This window comes from Notamacropus eugenii, chromosome 3 (genome assembly GCF_028372415.1).
Source record: "Notamacropus eugenii isolate mMacEug1 chromosome 3, mMacEug1.pri_v2, whole genome shotgun sequence".
NCBI lineage: Eukaryota > Metazoa > Chordata > Mammalia > Diprotodontia > Macropodidae > Notamacropus > Notamacropus eugenii.
This window is the reverse complement of record NC_092874.1, coordinates 488098923-488117362: the sequence shown is the minus strand read 5'-3', so window position 1 is coordinate 488117362 and position 18440 is coordinate 488098923. Positions and strand designations below refer to the sequence as shown.

Sequence of the window (18440 nt, the reverse complement as noted above, 5' to 3'; positions counted from 1 at the left end):
TTCCCCTTTATTTCTAAACCCAATGGTATTTTCTCATTCTTCATATTTCTTGATCTCTCAGAAAGATCTGGTGCTGTCAACGACTTCTCCTCTAGACCATCTCTTATTCCTGGCCTAGGCAGTCCCCTGTCCTGTGTCCTCACTCTGTCCTATGCTGTGGCTCTGCTAGGATCCCAGAGCTTCTGCCAGCTGTGTTCACCATTTAGGAGTGACCTGACCATGTCCCTTGTCACTTCCCCAGTTAAGTTTCTGGCAAGTTTATTGTGCAGTCTTGGGCTTGGCTGTGGATTTTCTCTTTGGCTATACTGATCATTACTACACAGGATAACCTTTAACATTTTTGCTGGAGAGTTTCTTAGGGAGCTGGGCTCAGTTGTAACCTTCCATGTCTCCATCTTAATGGGATGTAACCATTGATTCTTAGATGTGAATCCATTATCTCTGTTTTGTAAGTTGCCAGTGTGGGGGCCTTTGGAGCATATCCAGTTCACATAATATCAGACTCCTCAAAGGAGGATTGCCTGGGTATATTGAGATGTCCTGAGATGCAGGCATTTTTTGTCACATACTTCCAGGGTGGGTGTAGTCTTTTTTGATTGGTTGCATAACTAGAGCAGGCTGAGTCTTTAAAACTGGTAGAAATAAGACAGTTTTCCTCTGACTCAAGCTTCCTGCTGCTGCTGCTCCTTACTGCTGTTTGAAGGGAGTGAACTTCCCAGGTCACTGACAAGGTGGGCAATATGCAGGGCCCCAGTGAATGAGGAAGTACCCTGCTTTTCTTCCTTTCCCTAGTTTTAAGAAATAGACCTGGGAATTTTTTTTCTGTTCTATTGATTGTCTTTCTCAGTTTCAGGGGCCAGTGGCAATTCCCACTAGACTTGAGTTCATGCCACAGCAACCCTGGAGTCAGGATTCTGGGTGGAATGATGCAGCTAGTCAACCCAGGAGTAAGCTGGAGAAGCTGGGGTGCCTGAGACTTAAACCCAAGTTTATGTACGTGTGTGTGGATTTGGAACTGGAACTTGGGCCTGTGTGTTTTAGATAAACTGAATTAAGCATAAATGTAATCTCCTTTCTCTCCTCAGAGACTGAAGTATTGCAAGAGGGAGGGAATTAAGCCCCATGTGTTGAGGGAGTAAGTTTGTATGTTTGAGATCAGACCTTTGAAGTAAATATTTCTTTGAAAACCTAATATGACTGTGACTGACTAAATGGAACTGGAGTTCAAGAGACCTGCATTTCCACTGAGAGGAGCATCACGTGTGGAAGCTGAGGCCATTGGCAGAGCACTTGGACAACTTCTAGTCTTTTCCTGGGAGCCAGAGAAGCCTGGGGTAGGAGTGAAGCACGGCATCACCTGGCCTTCAGGGCAGCGGGGGATCAGGCTCACTGGGGTAGAGCTTGCAGACTCTGTGGAAATGGGCACAACATTTACACTTCAGCCATTGGTCTGCCCTACTCTCCTTCGCATGTCCCAGACTGTGACCCAGCCGCTGGTTCTCATGGTATTGAGAATACTCTCCACATCACCAGAGAAAAGCAACAGTTTGAATGCGGAATTGCTGCGTGACCACAGTGTTTGTGTGCATGTGCTTCCACTGATGACAGGGGGATTCATACCAGCAAATCGGAACCACACGGAACTGGCTGGAGCTGGCTTCCCATTTTGGTTTCATTCTGTCTGCTGAGTTCTGGATTTTGTGTTAGACACACGTGAGTCAGAAATCTTTCATTACATGTTTAATTCTGTGGTTTTTGAGAATGGAACCTGCTCCAAGGAAGCCCACAAACTTCTATAGCTCAGCCCCCTCCCCCCACTCCCAAGGCTGTTGGACTTTTGTGGTAGCTGTACGGGAGGCAAGTCAAGAATATCAGGGTTTATTCAAGGCCAGAAGGAAAGAGGTTCGGTCACAACAAAGTACAGAGAAAATGCATTTTAAAATGAAAATTCAGTTCAAGGAGTCACAAACTATTGCCAAGAAAGGGCCAAGTTAATATGTAAAGAACTGAGTGAAATCAGGTTAAGTGAAGACCCCTCAGGCATGAGATCCCCCAAACCCCCACCCTTCCTGCCAAAGCTAAAATAACTAAGTATCCCCCTTAGGCAAATAAAATGCTCCAGGATGAGGAGAACCAGCAAAGTTCTGGTCACGCCACATCAGCATTCTTCCCTTAAGTTCTGTATTTGGTAACAAAAACCCTCCTTGGTGAGCAAGGATCCTTTCCGTGTTCTTCGTCTCTGGGGTAGCTTCCCGACTGATGCCCAGCCAATGGGAAGAGAGGATAGTGGGCTTCCGTGCTAGGACTATATAGTGTTGTACTTGGCTCCACGCAGGTGCACTCACTTGCTGACACCACCCACGGTCTCTTGAGAAGTGCCCTTTCTCATGAGATTGTAATAAATTCCTTTTTACCTTCTACCTTGAGAAGCCTCTGAGTTTAATTTGAGTAAAGGTCGCTGCATGCCACACAGAGCCAAGTTTCTTCTGGGGCATCTCACAGCCTTGGGGCCTGACCTACTGTATGCAGCCACGGAGAAGATTAGGAGGAAACAGAGCCTAACTATAACTCTGGAGGAAAGGATGCTCGTGGGAAGGCAAAGTAACACAAAGACAGGAGTCCTGGCCAGAAGCGCAGGGAAGGGGAGTCGCTGGGTTTCCTGCTTCAACAGTGCTTGAACGGACCCGCTGCTGGATTCCCCTCCAGAGCCGCCCTTAGCCACCGGCCCACCTTCACCTCCACTAACCAACACTTCGTCCGTCCTTCCGTTCGCGCCGCAGCCGCCTGCTCAGCCGCCCCAGGTCTCCTCCGCCGCCATGACCACCTCGTTCCCTCTCAGGTGCGGCAGAACTACCACCAGGACTCGAAGGCCGCCATCAACCGCCAGATCAACCTGGAGCTCTGCGCCTCTTACATCTACCTGTCCATGTCTTACTACTTTGGCCGAGATGATGTAGCGCTGAAGAACTTCGCCAAGTACTTCCTCCACCAGTCCCAGGAGGAGAGGGAGCACGCTGAGAAGCTGAGGAAGCTCCAGAACCAGCGCGGCGGCCGCATCTTCCTGCAGGACATCAAGAAACCCGACAGAGATGACTGGGAGAGTGGGCTGAATGCAATGGAGTGTGCTCTGCACTTGGAAAAAAATGTCAGTCAGTCGTTCCTGGACTTGTACAAGCTGGCAACTGACAAGAATGACCCCCATTTATGTGACCTCATCAAAACCCACTACCTGGACCAACAGGTAAAGTCCATCAAACAACTGGGTGATCAGGTTGGCAACCTGCGCAAAATGCCCCCCCCCCCTTCTGGCATGGTGGAATATCTTTTTGACAAGCACACCCTTGGAGACAGTGACAACGAGAGCTAAGCCACACCTGGCTTCCCCCACACCTGGGAACTGTGGGCGTGACTCCTACCGTGCATGCATATTTGGGTTATCTGACCTTTCCATAATCTGTACCAAAAAACTATTTACACTTCACTAAAGTGACTTGGTACTGACGAAAAAAACACAACAAAAAACCAGGAGTCCTGAAGACGGAAAAAGAGAAATCTTCACTGAAGCAGTTGTTTTCTTTGAAAACTTTACCAAGCCACTGTCCAAAGTCCAAGTAGGCCTGTAAGATGTGAGCGTTTTTACCACACTGTAGGCCACCCATGCAAAAGTGTTTAGGGGATTTTTGTTTCCAATGAGTCTGGAAGTCTTGTCCTCATCGAAGAAAGGATTAACTCAGGGAAGCATGTTGATACAGAATGAAAAGTGGAATGGACTCCGACAACACAGCTTTGTACCAGGTCATCTGTCATCAGCAGTTAAGAAATGTATCCCAGAGATGGGGATAAATGTGTATCAGTGACCTGGAAACTCACGTGATCCAAACTCCATTGCAAACCTGTGGACTATCAAATACACACTTTTTATCCATTGTGGGAAGGTTTCATCATGAAGAATTAAGGGATACATCTTAAGATCATGTAAACCTGATGCAAAATGGTGCATGAGTGATTGAAGCAAAAAAGATATGCTGCACATTAAACTATGTAAAAAGTTGTAGGATTTTTAATGTGTCAATAAATTCAGTTACTTTGTTCCAGTTAATTTGCATGTCACTGAAATCCATCTAATGAGATGAATTGAAATCATCATAGTTACACTCAGTATCCATTCACATTTTTGATCTTCCTTCTTTGCTACCTAGGGTGATGCTGAATGATCCAACAGAGGTCATCCTGGGAAGCGTGTGCTCTGAGCTTCCCTGGAATCTTCCTGGCACCCCAAGAACAAGATGACTCATGAGTTAGGACATTGGGGGTAAAGAAGATGGCATCATAGAAGCTCCTAGATATGTGCTGGGTTGGCATGGAAAGGACTTTGAGGAGCATTCCAGTGATGTGCTAGACCCCTTCCCAACATCAGGAAAAGGACTGTTGCTGCATTTATTAAGAGAGATGCTTCTAATGTCCCATTCTGGCCTTCTGTTTTCCATCTGCCAAGATGTGATTTCAGGGAAAAGCAGAGGTATTCCCTGTCCCCAACATAATGAACAGGTATGTGGATTGTGGATCCAATTCATCAGGCTTCTATTAGTACCCCTGACTCCCATTGCCTCTTCTGTGTCCTCCCTCCATTTAGCATTGACCTTGTGGACACCAGAAGGCCCAGGAGGACCTTGAATGAAGGTGAGAAGCAACAGAGTTTAGCAGAAGCTGCAATGGTGGGCAGGGGTGGGGATGGGTAGGAAGTCACCAAGGGAAGATTTGGCACAGACACTGGATAGAAGAAGCTCACTGAATTGAAAATCGTGTTCAATTTTATGGTGATTGGTGAAGTTGAAATGCAAAATGTGAGTTCAGTGCCAAAATAAACAACCTTCCACATCCTTGATTTACTTTTCCACATTGGATCCATCTTTATTAATAATGCCCCCTTTCAACTAAAACTCTTGGCTAAGATCAAAAATAGATTTGCCCTCAGAGTAGCCAAGATGGGTCTGATAATCCAATGAAGATACCTATTGGGCACTTGCCTTCCCCTTCTGAGAAGTCAGGTTCCCTGCAGAGCCAAACCCTAGGCAAACTGAGATGATGGATAAAGGACAAGGAACTGGTTGCCACAGGCCACCAAGCCTCATGACCTCAATTTGGTAGTATAGAAAGTTGGCAAAATACTGAGTAGTTCCACCTATTCTGTGTCATCTGTCATCATTATTCCATCCTCCTTAAGTGTTAGTCCTAACCCTTATTCATCCCCGCTTTTTCATTCAATATAATTTTAAAATTCACTTTTCCTCACCTATTCACCTTCCCTCTTTGTTTTTTTTTCCTACTATCCCCTCCTTCTTCTGAGCCTTAATACACTTCACTATTCTTCCAGGAGGGATCATGCCACATTTTTGTGTTCATTGTCTCCTAACTGTTCCAGTTTTCCCCTTTTGGACATGTCTTTTAAAAATCTAAGTTGGTTAATGAATGCCCTGTGCACTCATATATCTTTTCTTTGATGGCTTCTGAAGTTCCCTTTTCAGGATCTTTTCTATTCTCACTTGGATTATACTGACTTTCTCTCTGGAAATGGAATGAAAGTATGAACTCCCATTTCTCCTTCCTCTGAACCCTTTGAAACATGCTTCCAAAATTGAGGTTGCTACACTCTGCCTGACCTTACAGTTCTTTTTATCACATGTTCTATGATGGAATAGTCACTTCCCCACATGGTTCTTCGGATTTCCACCCTACTGGCTCTTTCTTGTTGGTGAAAATCAGATCCAGGGGAGAAGTCCTCCTCCTCCAGACTTTTCAGTGTTGAAATGAAGATATACAAGTGAAGACATTCTAGTAGTTCTGCTAAATATTGACCTTCCAGCCCATATTGGTATCAATGAGTGCCACTGCTTTACTTTCTATATAGAAATACTCTACAGAAAAGGCATTGATATGGAATATGTCCATGCCAAAGTGGGGATGTACTTTGCAGTGACTCACTCATTTCCTTTTTCTATTCCTCTGATCTGTGACACAATCCGATGATTACAATGTTTCTGTCTCCGTCCACTATTCTCCACCCGCATCCTCTCCACCACATCTGTTCTCCGGCTCTTGCATCTCCTTGCTTCAGGATATCTTCAGAATGAACAATGCCACCACCTCTGCTCTCTCTCTGCCTTTCCCTGTCTCTTTCTCTTTCTCTGTTTCTGTCTCTGTCCCTCTCTCTGTCTCTGTCTGTCTCCACCCCGTCCCCCTTCCCCCCAGCACACACATGCACCCTTGCCTCTACTCCTTCTTATTAGGCACTACTTTCTAGAATCTTATTTCAGTCATGTGTTTCTTCTTACAAAGTCAAAGTGTTTACTACAGTAGGGTGCCAAACGAACCTCCCTGATCTCAGTCTGCTGGTCTATCTTGCTTTTCACTTATAACTTTCTCTTGTCCTTCACCTCAAGTTTTTTCTCACTCTTTCCACCTTGAATCTTTTCTTCAGTTTATGCCATTTTCCTTCAACTTGTGTCTTTTCCTTTTGCCCTCTTTCAATTTTTCCTGAAATCCTCCCAGATTTTGTGTCTTTAAATACAGTTTATTGATTTCTTCACAATTCCCAAACCCACCAAGTTTCCTTTCTTCCTCCCCATCTTCTTCCTCCTCCTCTTCTTTCTCTTTCTCCTTCTTCATGTCTGGAATGGAATGACACTAGGAAGTAGGAGACAGGTAAAACATTTTTCCCACTTAAGAAGATGACGGATTAGAAGTAGAAGAGTAGAGAGTTTGCTTTTCATGGATCTGGTGAGGTGCCGGCTGACTGGCTTCCTGACCTCCAGAGTCCTTTCATGCTCAGGAGCTGTGATCATCTGCTATTTACCTCCCTGGGAAGAGCTGCCAGTAAGCTCCAGCTGGGGGCCTGCTTAGTCCCTTGGGTTGACTTTAATTCCCCTTCTTGTTGGAATCTCCAAATTCTGATCTCAGATGCTATTTCATGAATGGTAGGCTGTTTCAGCGAATGCTGAGTAAGGGGTTGAAACTTGCTGTTAAGGGGAAGGAACCATGCTCTCTGGTATTTGAGTTAATGCCCATTTTTGTTAACTAGCTGGTGAGCTCAGGAATTTCTGTGCTGCCAAAGTTCTCCAAGTGCTTCCAGTGTCCATTTGGGATACTTGGAAGAGAGCCCTGACTGCCCCCACCTTGTTGCGTCTCTGCCTGTGTTGCCTTCATGTTCTCACAAGATTGTCCTGAGCACCAAAGGGGGATGTTAAGGTTATGTGCAGGCAAAATCTGGTCCAATGAGCTTGTGCTGGGTGTTCTTCAGGGAGGACAGCAGCTTGCATTTCTACAGTGCTTGGCAGGTATTGTCCCTTGGGAGCCCAGCCTTTGAATCTTCCTGACCGTCTAGTAATAATGGGGGGAGAAGTCGCAACAGCCCACTTGATAGTTGTGCAGATAAAAAGCAGATGAAGACACCAGGGATGAAGTGTCTTCCCCAGACGTGGGGTCAAAGCTTCAATCAGAGTGAATGTTTGGGGACATCTAAAAACTAGTAGTGACTGACCACACCATCTGAGCTGACCTTTGCCAGACAGGAGGCATAGTCTTGGGTTCATGCACAAGGGACAGATGCCTCATTGCCTCCCTAGTGAGAAGGTGGAGGACTGACCGGCTGCCAACACCAGAAGAATTCACGGACTTCCCCTGACAGCCACACTAACAGCCAGGCACTTTGGGTCAAAGACTTCATTGTCTGCTAAATAATAGGAGTAAATCTGAGTCTTCTCTTTGAGTGGTTCTGCTACGATGAGAGAGGGGCGGTGTGGCATGATGGGTTGAGTGTTGGAGTTGGCATCAGAAAGATCTGATTCTGAAGCCTGCTTTTGGCCAAGTCACTACACTTCTCCAAAGATCCCTTTTCAAGCATTAAGGTGTTACAGAAACTTCATCTGTGGACATTGCAAGAAAGTCAGGAAATCCCCATGTTCCAGTCTCACCTCTGACAAAACATGACTGTGTGCCCATCTCAGAGGCCCGGGAAACTCTCAAGGACTGTCAGATGCAGGGAAGGTGTAACCTGCATCGGGAGAGGGAGTTCTTATGAACTCTCCCCGGTCTGAGTCTCTGCCCCTGCCCTTATAATTATTATAACTATTTGAAAGGAATGCTTTCTTGGGCAGAGATGGGCACAATTGACCTCCTTAAGATGGTAACTGATATGTCCTAGATTCAGAGTTGAAAGAGATCTCAGAGGCGATGTTGTCCACCCCATTCATTTTGCAGGTGAAGAAACTGAGGCCCACGTAAGTTAAGAATTTGACTGGAGTCCATAGCTAATAAGTATCTGAAGCAGAATTTGAACCCAGATCTTGACTCCAAATCCAGCAGTTTCATCCCTTTGTCTCAAAAAAATACTCCAAACACAAAATGGAGAAACAAGGGAAAGAGCAAAGGGCCTATGTAAAGGTGACTCACCATTAGACACAGTTGCTATTCAATCCCTTGGGTTTATAGAGGCAGTGGGGTAGCCCAGGGAACAGCGCAATGAAACTGCTGTCAGGAAGCCCTGAATTCAAATCCAATCTCAAATTCTTACTTGCTGTGTGCACCTTGGGCAAGTCACTTAGTTTGCCTTAGTTTCCTCAACTGTAAAATGGGGATAACAATAGTACCTGTCTCCCAGGGTTATTGTGAGGATCGAATGAAGTAATATTTGTGAAGTGCTTAGTACAGTGCTGTGCACCTAGTGGGCATTAACTGAATGCTTTATTACGATTTGTTGTTGTTCAATTGCTTTTCGTGACCCTATCTGGTGTTTTCTTGGCAAAAATATGGAGTGGTTTGCTATTTCCTTCTCCAGCTCATTGTATAGATGAGGAAACTGAGATAAACAGGAGAAGGTGACTTGCCCAGGGTCACACAACTAGTAAGTGTCTAAGGCAGGATTTGAACTCAGGTCTTCCTGACTCCAGGCCCAGTGCTCTATCCACTGCACCACCCAGCTATTCAATATTATTATTTTCATTATTGTTGTTATTTTTGGAGAGATGGTCGAACATGTACCCTTTCCTGGTAGCTGATCATCCCAGGCATAGAACAGCACAGCCCCGAGTCTGAGGCTTCTCAGCCCAGCTGGTTATCACAGCCAGACTGGGCATAACTGCCCATCCACTACCTTCTTCTGCGGCTTCCCAAGGAAGGTGGGAAACCTTCCACCCATCTTTCTCACGATCACTGGGTGAATAGATCCAAATACCCTACAGGCCTCTCCCAGCACTGACCAGCCTGTGAATTTGCTTGTCAGAAAAGGGAAGAGGTTCTCCCTGCTCCCCCTTGTCACGCCTTTGTTCTTTGGGTCCCCAGGCCAGAACCCGTGTCAGTTCTGGGTACCTGCAGAGATGCAAGTGGACTTGGATTCAGGCTTTGTTGACTCCTCCTAGAGAAGCTCAGAGGGTCTGGGGGCACACACACCTGCTTTTCGTTGTCCCAAGCAGGGCAAGCATTTCTTTCTTGGTTTTTGTCTGCTCGTGGTTGTATGTGGCTGTTTTCAGCTAATCTTCTCTCTCCAGGGTGCCTCTCCTGCCCTCCCCCTTTCTTTTTATGCTGGGGAAGTGGGGTGGGAGGGGTTTGCCTTGAGTGTGTGTGTGTGTGTGTGTGTGTGTGTGTGTGTGTGTGTGTGTGATTGTGTTTTTCTGGGCACTTTCCCCATTCTGATTGTACTGTTGTCTGTATTGCTTTTCATGGACAATTCCTTTTGTCCCATGTTTTAATTGGTTTCCTTTGTGTTCACCTCCCATACTTTCAAACAGAGGGCAGCGAGGCCCTTGGAGGCTTGGATTTCCAAAGGTGTCTCCCTTGCTTTGGAATAGACTTCTTCAACAATCTACTCCCCACCTCTCCTCCTATTTGTGAAGGATTTTCCTTTTCCTTCATCCCATTTTCTTTGTCAGTTTTCCCCTTACAATTGAGCCAATAACAATAGGTCTCTTCTTTCAGGGGCCTTGCTGCTGTGAACCCAAGAAACTCTGTTGTCAGTGAAATTCCGCTTGGCAATTGAGTGAAGAAAAACAGGCTCCTGCCTTGGTGGGGGAAGAAGGTCTCTAGGAAACTTCATGATGTATGGAAGAGGGAGATAGAGAACTTTGGGGGATTTCACTTTTCCCAAGTGTATCCACAAAAGTGTGTTTACATTCAATTTGCACCAAATTATATTTTAAAGACATAGGGTATGGTCACTGCTTGTAAATTCATTTGTATACAATCTTTTATTAAAAACTTAAAAAAAATTCTTAATGGAAGTAAATCAACTCTGGATTTCTCAGTAAGTCTCTATTTTTCTATACTGGGCTTCCTTAAAGCAGGGCATACCCATGCACTATGTCGAGGCTCATCCTTGGCCCTGGTGGCTCCCCCCTCCCATGCTTGTAGCTCAGCGAGGGCCTCAGGGAGCCACTGCTTGCTTCATCCTGTGCAATAATCTTGCCTTCACATAATTCCCCAAAGAGCACACAAGACTTTGCCAGCCCTGGAATGGGTACAGGGTGAAAGAGTGACATCAATGGAAGACAGGATGCTGGGGAGAGAGACTGACCAGAGAAGGAGTGCTATTAGTGGAGGAGTTAAAGAAGGGTGGCTTGTGTCCTCAAACATGAAAGAGTGATTTAGTCAGCTCTGAGCAACAGAAGTCTGCTTAATTAGAAATACATATCATTCTTTGACTTTAAAGCATAGAACGACAAATTAAAGCAATCTCACAGGATACAAAATCAGTGAGGAATAATATGTTGGGAAATGACTCTGATGTTGTAATTGGTGGATGCAATTAAAATTCATTAATTTTAGTTAGCATACATGCATGCAAATATGAAATCAACAAATTTTAAATATTAAACTCCTAATTATGGTGATGCTGCAACGATCAGTGAGGAATCAGTTTCTTCAGGGCACCAAGGGGCCTCCTGGAAGTTGGGTGTCTGCTGTCACTTGGCATCCAATGGAAGTTCCAGATACAAACTGCTTCCTGTCCCTTGGAATGTTGTGATTTAAACCCACAGTGGTATCTTCCAGTGGAAAAGGAAAGGCCTGGGGGCCAGTGCACCTCGTTAGCCACTCTAAATACCAAAAAATCTAATTTTGCTTAAGATGGCGTGGGGAGTGACTGATGGCACTAGATAAGTAGCCCTTGGAAGGATCTGGTAAGTGAACTATTTTGGGGGGAGCACTCATGATCCAGAAACGGGTCTTCTCAAGATGGGGATTCACTTCCAGAGCCTGTTGGCAGAAGGAAGCAAAAGCACACAGAGATCACAATACCCACTAGAGAAAAGATATTGTCTTGTTTGAAGGCACAGGCTGGGTGAAGCACAGAGGACCTGGATGATTGGTCACCAAATTCAGTTGTAACAAAAGCATCAGGAATGAATGGGGTGTGTGTGTGTGTGTGTGTGTGTGTGTGTGTGTGTGTATCCCTAATGAAATACCCCCTCATGGCATAGAGGATAGGACATACTGGTTGGAGTCAGGAGGACCTGGGCTCCACTCCTCACCCAGAAGCTTACTAGCTTCATGCTTCTGGGCAATTCATTTATTGTTTCTGTGCCTCAGTGTCCTCATCTGACAATGGAAGATTGGTGGTTGAACTGAAAGGTCTCTGATCCCCCTTTCTACACTAGACCTTTGGCATTCTTTTCTAGGTGAAGGCAACAACTTATCAAATATGAATTGATTCTATGTATGTGGAAATGCGAGGCAAAGAAAATATTTCATACAGGTGCCCGAAACATCTAAATCCTCCTTTCTAGTTGAGCTATCAAGAAAGTAATGCTGATTCCAGGAACCAGGAACAGCTAGTGCAAAAGCAGGGCCACTGTATACTTATTGCTGTGTGAGGGACGCCTGTAGTCCAGTTTAGGAGAGGGAGTAAGTACCTTGAAGTAATCTAGGGAAGGGAGGTTGACACCAGACTGTGTGAGCTGAAAGTGGATCCTACCTGATCCTTTGGTAATAGGAAATCACTGGACCTTCTTGAGTGGGGTGCTGAGGGGATCAGGAATGTTCTTGGGGAATGTAATTTTGTCAGCTGCGGGGCAAATGGATTAGAGAGGAGACATGTGGATGTGGGGAGACCAGGTAGAAGGTTAGTGCAATAGTCCAGGGGAGGTGTGATGACCCAAACTAGGGAGGTGACTGTGGGCACTGAGGGAAGGGAGTGGATTTGAGAGATGATGAGCAAGAATTGAAAAGACTTGACCTGATCTGTTATGGGGGGGTGTGTGGTACAAGTGAGTGAAGGATCAAAGACAGCCCCAAAGAGAGCTGGGATCCTGAGTAACTGGTTTTCTTTAAGCTTCTCTCTTCTCGGTAGGTGATACTAGGCACAGTTGGTCACCAGATTTCCCCATACACTTCCACAGATCAATTTCTATTCTGAGCCAGGATTGCCTTCATCTTCCTCTACTTACATGGTTGCTTAAGCAGCTTTGGGGCTCTTTTGCACCCCTTGTTATGGTCATTGACTTACACTGATTAAACATCTGAAATGACTGCACTCTCTGTGTCCTTTCTTTGGCCCATTAGCCACAAGAATTTTGAATAATTGCTTTGATTAAGTCAGAATGGAGTCCTTTCCATCGACACCTTGTCTTTTTCTCTCCATAGTCTTTCTTCTAGCTTTATACTCATTTGAATTTTTATTCTGACTTAGAGGAGATTTACAATTCTTCTCATTTGTTCCCTTGGTTCCAGTCGCTGGGCCAGGAAAACATTGTCCCTTACCCTGCCCTCCCTGCCAATGCCATGGTTTGAAAAGGTTCGAAGAGAGACTCTCCTCTCTTGTTTGAGCATTTTCCTTTGAAACTCTGCCAAGCCACCCTTGGATATCCAGTGAGGGAGAAGGGGTGGTTTCTCTCCCTCCTTCCCCCCATGCCAACTCCAGAGCAATGACAGCTAAAAGCATACTTTTCAGGCCATTCTCAGTAGAGATATTTCTTGTTTCCTCTTGTCAAACCAGAAAACTTTGCCTTCCCAAGGAGAACCTGTGAGCCCATGCTTTCAAATCGCAGTGTTCTTCTGGCTTTTGGTTTCTTTTATGTTCAGACTATTCAGATGGATTTAACTCAGTTTATCTAGGATGTCCACTTACTGGTGATTGGGCAGGCATCTCACATTGAGGGCACCAATAGCCAAATTAAAACTTACAACCTATGTGGTTTTTAGCAGAGGTAACACAAGGCTGAGGGCCATGTTGTATTTTGCGATTTCATGGGTTGCCACTTCCATGAGTATATACTCACAAGTTTGAATTTCTTTCTTTTTTGAATTGAGGGACAAAGCCATGCCCTGAGTATTTCCATGGCTTCCAGTTTATGTTAACCAGTAGGTAGAACATGTCCTGTGGGGAACCTCCCAAATTCTACTCACATTTGTGGTATGACTGTACAACATGTGAACAAATTATATACACAGGAGTGTGACTATTCTTATTTTAAAGAGTACTTGTGCATAATTCCATTCTTATTACCATCACTGTCAAGTCCCCATAAGTAACTTTCCTCTTAACAATCAGCCAGCAGACACAGGCAGTTAGTAAATGCTTGTATGGCATTGCACCAAGAATAGTTATAAAATATGCTAGCTTCCCTCCCAAACTTGTCATCCGTGATATCAACTGAGCTGGAGGAGGAGGAAATGAGAGTTAGACATCAGATCCTGACCCCAGGCAAGGTTGCTGACTGCTCTGGTTAAGACCAGAATCTCAGGTCCTCAAATCCCAGAATGGGATGATGCTAAAAGGTTCCTACCCCACTCTTATTGGTGGCCAACCCTTCATTAATTTGCCTGAGTGAGCCTGGGTACTTTGCCCTCATTCTGGATCTGAAAATGAGAGAACTGAGCATGAACAGGACTGCAGATCCCTGGCAAAGGGCTAGATAAGGTTAGCATGTTAAAGAAATAGAGACAGTGCCACCTGAGATATCTGAATGTTATTTCATACATTTGCCTGCAGATGCCCGTGCTGAGAAAGTGTCTTTCTCCAAATGCTGAACCATAACTGGCTCCATAGGCCTCATTTTCCATTGTCAGAATTCAGACTGTCTTGTTTTGGTTTCATAGAGCTGTAGCTAGGGAGGGTTGGGAAAGGATTTGGCCCTGTGTGAGGACCCAGGGAAGGGAAAGAGGAGGAGCTGTCTGGAGTACAGGTAGTACTCCAGAGACTGCTGGCCTTGTACATCACAGTCATCCACTAGTTTGTAAGTCCGTTAGGGCCTAGGGGAGAAGATGGGCTTTGAGGAAAGGAGAAGAAACAGAGTCTTGGGTCAGGGAGGAGGACTAGCAGTCTGGTAGGGATTAGAAAGTGTATTCAGGGTCTGATGGGATATGTGTTAGATTCACGGGTCCCTAACCCTAGGCTAACCCTTTCACTGTGTGAGATTGTATCTAAGCTGAGCCATCTCTCCTGGGCCCTTCCTGCACCCACCCTCTCCAACTCTTTGAATTAGGCCCAGACTCCACATTTATGTCATAGCTCTGGCCCCCTCAGGGGCTTGCAGAAGCCTTTTAGGCCAGTTGTGACACATTTTTCAGGTGAACTTGGGCCTTTGTGGGGGGAGGCAAGATTCCTATTGTTTTTACAGGTATTTGTATCAAGTTTTCTTTGACTATCCTTCCTCTTGGGTTTGCATTTGGGGCAGGAAGGGTACTGAGTAAAAAGGCACTTTTCCTCATTCCATTTCTCATTTCTCTTTCAGTAATATTCAAGAAGGGACCTTCTGGAGAAGATGTACTAGGACAAAAGAATGATAAAAGGTAGACATCTCAGCCCCTTGGAATCATGTGCTCCGTGAAGGCCTCAATGTCCCTCTTCAGAAAGACCCTGGAGGCTTCCTGGGGGTCTAGGTACCACAACGTCTGCTTTTCAGGACAAAGTGGTGGGTAAAGCATGTGTAAGTAACATGCAGAGGGACATTTCCAGGGTTCCCAGTACCTCCTGGGTTGTCAACCTTACCCCAGACTTCCCCTGGTTACCAAAAGATGACCTGACCTCCTTCCCCTGCTTCATTCCCTTCTTAGGCCTGGACTTCTAAATTATGTGGCTGCCTCCTTCTGGAGCTTCCCTAAATTCCCAGGGCCTTCCCACCCTGCAAAATCTCTCCTCTCGGCCAGTTCCCTTCTCCCTTTGGTGAATTCCCTCTGGGGTCTCCACTTTCTGGAAGGCCCCAGGTTGGCAAGCTTTCCTTTATATCCGAGCTCTACTCCTAATGTCTGAATCTTGTCCCTGCTCTGGGCACTTTCATCTCCCTGTCCCCCACCCATGCTTTAGATTTGGATCTTCACCTCTCAGCATAGTGCTTGGGACACAGTAAGCCAATGTTTCCTTCCTCCCTCCCTCCCTTCCTCCCTTCCTCCCTCCCTCACTTCCTTCCTTCCCTTTCTTTTTGCCTCACCATGTCTTCACACAATATCTAGGCCAAATGTCACCTGCATTGAAGGAAAGCTGAAGGTGACTAGGCAGCCTGGCCTCATCTGAGGGGAGACGGCAGTATAAGGAAGAGCTGTGCCCTCCCAAGTGCTGTGATGGTGCATGAACCCCTCCTGCCCACCCCACCTCCACAGTAAAGAGGCAGATTCCTCGTTACACATTTGAATACATCTCCTTGCCCCACCTCCAACCCAGCAGAGCCTGGTGAATGATGGTGGGTGAGGACTGAGGAGGTGAAGGGTTACCTTGTCTCTTTGGACATCCCAAACTCTTGAGCTCAGTCATGTGAACATGAAAGTCATGGAGTGTCTGTCATAGCCAGACCGCTGAGCCCATGGCCAGCTTTCTGAGTTCATTCTCATGCTGTTGCTTCCAAATGTAGAAGAGGCAGCTGGGCACCCCCATCAGGGAAGGAGGCATGAGTTGCTCCAGTGCTAAGTGAAGGCTTCTTTCCCCAGGGAGAAAAAAACAAAGCACCAGCCAGCATTCTGTCACCACTTAAGCACTTTCTCACCCATTACATTCCCTTTCATTGGAAAAAAGCTAAAAGCTGCCTCAAAGAAAATAAATCAACCCTTTAGGGACTACAGAGGTTGGTCCTAAATTGTGGCCCCAGCTTGGGTGAAATCCCTGACTTCAGCATGGTTGGCAAGTACAGGCCAGTCATCCTTCCTTCCCAGCCCTCCCTGACCTTCCAAGGTAGGCTAAAGCCTCTCAGGACAGCACCTTCCTTCCATTGTGCTGAAAGCTGTCTTCTGGTAACTGCCATCCACTGACTGAGAAGCTGTCAGGACAGAAGGGAGAATAGGGTGCTGAAAGGTACCTTGAACAACTTGTGACTTGCTTCAGCTAGAATTCTGGGGCCTTACAATGCCCAGGCTGTGAGTTTAGCCCATATAAAGATATCACAGTGACACTATCTTGGCCCACTAGGTTTTGCCATTTACTTAGGATATCAAATGCAAATATATGCTGCTCACATACATGTACAGAGAGTGAGGTGAGTTGAGTGGGGGGGAGGAGGAGGATCAGGAACTAGGAAGACCAGGTAAGCTTCAAGAGCAGGTGGCACCTGAGCTAAATCTTGAAGGGAAATAAAGATTTTGAGAGCTGGAAATTGGGAGGAAACTCATTTCAGACTGGAGTGGGGGTGGAGGGGTTAAACATGTGAGGATGAGCCAAGACAGGAGGTGGGATATTGCATCTTAAAAATAGCTAAAAATTCAGTTTGGGAAGAGACCATGAAGAATAAGAATGGAGAATAGATTAGAAATGGGGCTAGAGCAATGTTGTGTGGTGTCTTCCATTACAGGGATGCAGGATGCTTTAAACAAAGGCTGTTACACTGTCCTTGTGGACAAGATGGAGAGATGTGGTCCCGGAAAGCCTGAAGTGTTTAATGCCTGTATGCCAAGCACAGTCCTTAATGAGATGACACAATATTGTAAGGGTGCTTTCAGTAGAGGGCCCCAGGAATCCCTGAGGAGCCCTATGTCCTCGAACACTTTAATGACTGACTTGGATAAGCACACACACGATGAAGCCTGGCTGGAAGGAATGACTAGCATAGTGGGTGATGAATAGAGCTTGAAGGGAGCTTAATAGCTCAGAGCAGGGAGCAGAACCCCACAAAATGAACTGCACTGGGGATAAGTGTAAAGTTTTACACTTAGGTCCAAAAAGCCAACTTCACAAGAATATGGGGGGGGGGGGGACATCCTCAGGCAGCTGTTTGTCTAGAGGGTGAGAGGAAAACAGTCTTCACATCTGTCGACAATGGGATGTGCTGATTAGAAAGCTAATGCTCCCTGACTCTGCCTTAAGAGGAGCATGGAGACTGAGATGGGGGAAGGGAATAGCCCTGATGTGTCCTCTGCCTTACAAAGATAAGGTTTCTTTTCGAGAAGAACATTTTAGGAATGACTCTGAGGAGTTGGGGAGAATGGGCCCAAGGAGAGGGGTCAGGATGGTGGAGGACTTTGAAACTGGGTCATTTGAGGGTTGGTGAGTTCAGAAGAGACAACTTAAGGAGATAGGAAATCAGGCATTTGAAAATCCATCAGGATAAAGAGGAAACAAACTTATTCTGATTGGTTCTAAATAGGGCAACCTTGCAAATGGGTGTTAATAGTCCAGAGATAAATCAAGGCTTAATGTTGGTGGGGAAAGGGGAAAACAAACTCCCCCAACAAGAAGAGCTGTCCCGAGGTGTGATAGGCCACCTTTGCCTCAAAAAGTGGTGGGTCCCCATGCCCAGAAGTCTTCTGGGAAGTGTAATAGAGAAGATTCTTGGTCAGGGACAGGTTGGACCAGGTCCAAGTCTGGGGTCCTGCAATATTCCCAAGTGATGACTTCATTTTAGAATGACTTTGTATTGGCACTGCCCAGAACTAGTCCTGTGACTGTGCCACAGATCAGACCTGTCTGAGTCATGGGATGTACAGAGCACTTGAAGAGACTCTCCAAGGAGGAAAACAGGGACAGAAGGATGCTGACTCTTCTAGTGGCCTTTGGGTAACTGGGAGATATTCACAGGTTTCTGTGTTGGCCCTGGTATTTTGGTTTGTCCTCCCAAAGATTCCACACTCCAAGTGCACCAGAAATAGAGGAAATGATGATGACAAAACTGTGTTTGGAGTCTTTGATTGCCCTCAGTATGACTTGAACTGGTTAAGGAGATCCCTATATCCCATCTTGAGGGACAGAGACTGGGGCCCAGAAGCCTTCTATAACTCAACCATATGCTTCCATGCTCGTGTATATTTAAAGACAACAACACTCCCCTCCCTCTCTTCTCCAGGTTAAATTTCCTCAGTATCTTCAACTGATCCTTAAAGGACATGGATTCCACAAACCAAAACATTCTCATTTCCTTCCTGTATTCAGGCATCACTTGAACAATACGTTTGTTTTTAATGGGGATCAGAGCAGGCTTCCAAGATGCAAGAACCATCTGATTCATGCAATAGGGATAATAGGGACATGCCTC

At 45.9% G+C, this 18440-nt stretch overlaps 1 protein-coding gene across 1 annotated transcript; it reads left to right on the top strand.

Annotated features, from left to right (window-relative positions):
* The first annotated feature begins 1211 nt into the window (after window positions 1-1211).
* On the top strand, window positions 1212-17154 carry LOC140532320 (ferritin heavy chain-like). Its single transcript, XM_072650711.1, has 4 exons — window positions 1212-1505; window positions 2630-4548; window positions 14721-14900; window positions 15439-17154. Exons 1-2 carry the CDS (start codon window positions 1212-1214, stop codon window positions 3365-3367), a joined length of 1032 nt encoding a protein of 343 aa, XP_072506812.1. The 3' UTR covers window positions 3368-4548; window positions 14721-14900; window positions 15439-17154.
* The last annotated feature ends 1286 nt before the right edge of the window (window positions 17155-18440 follow it).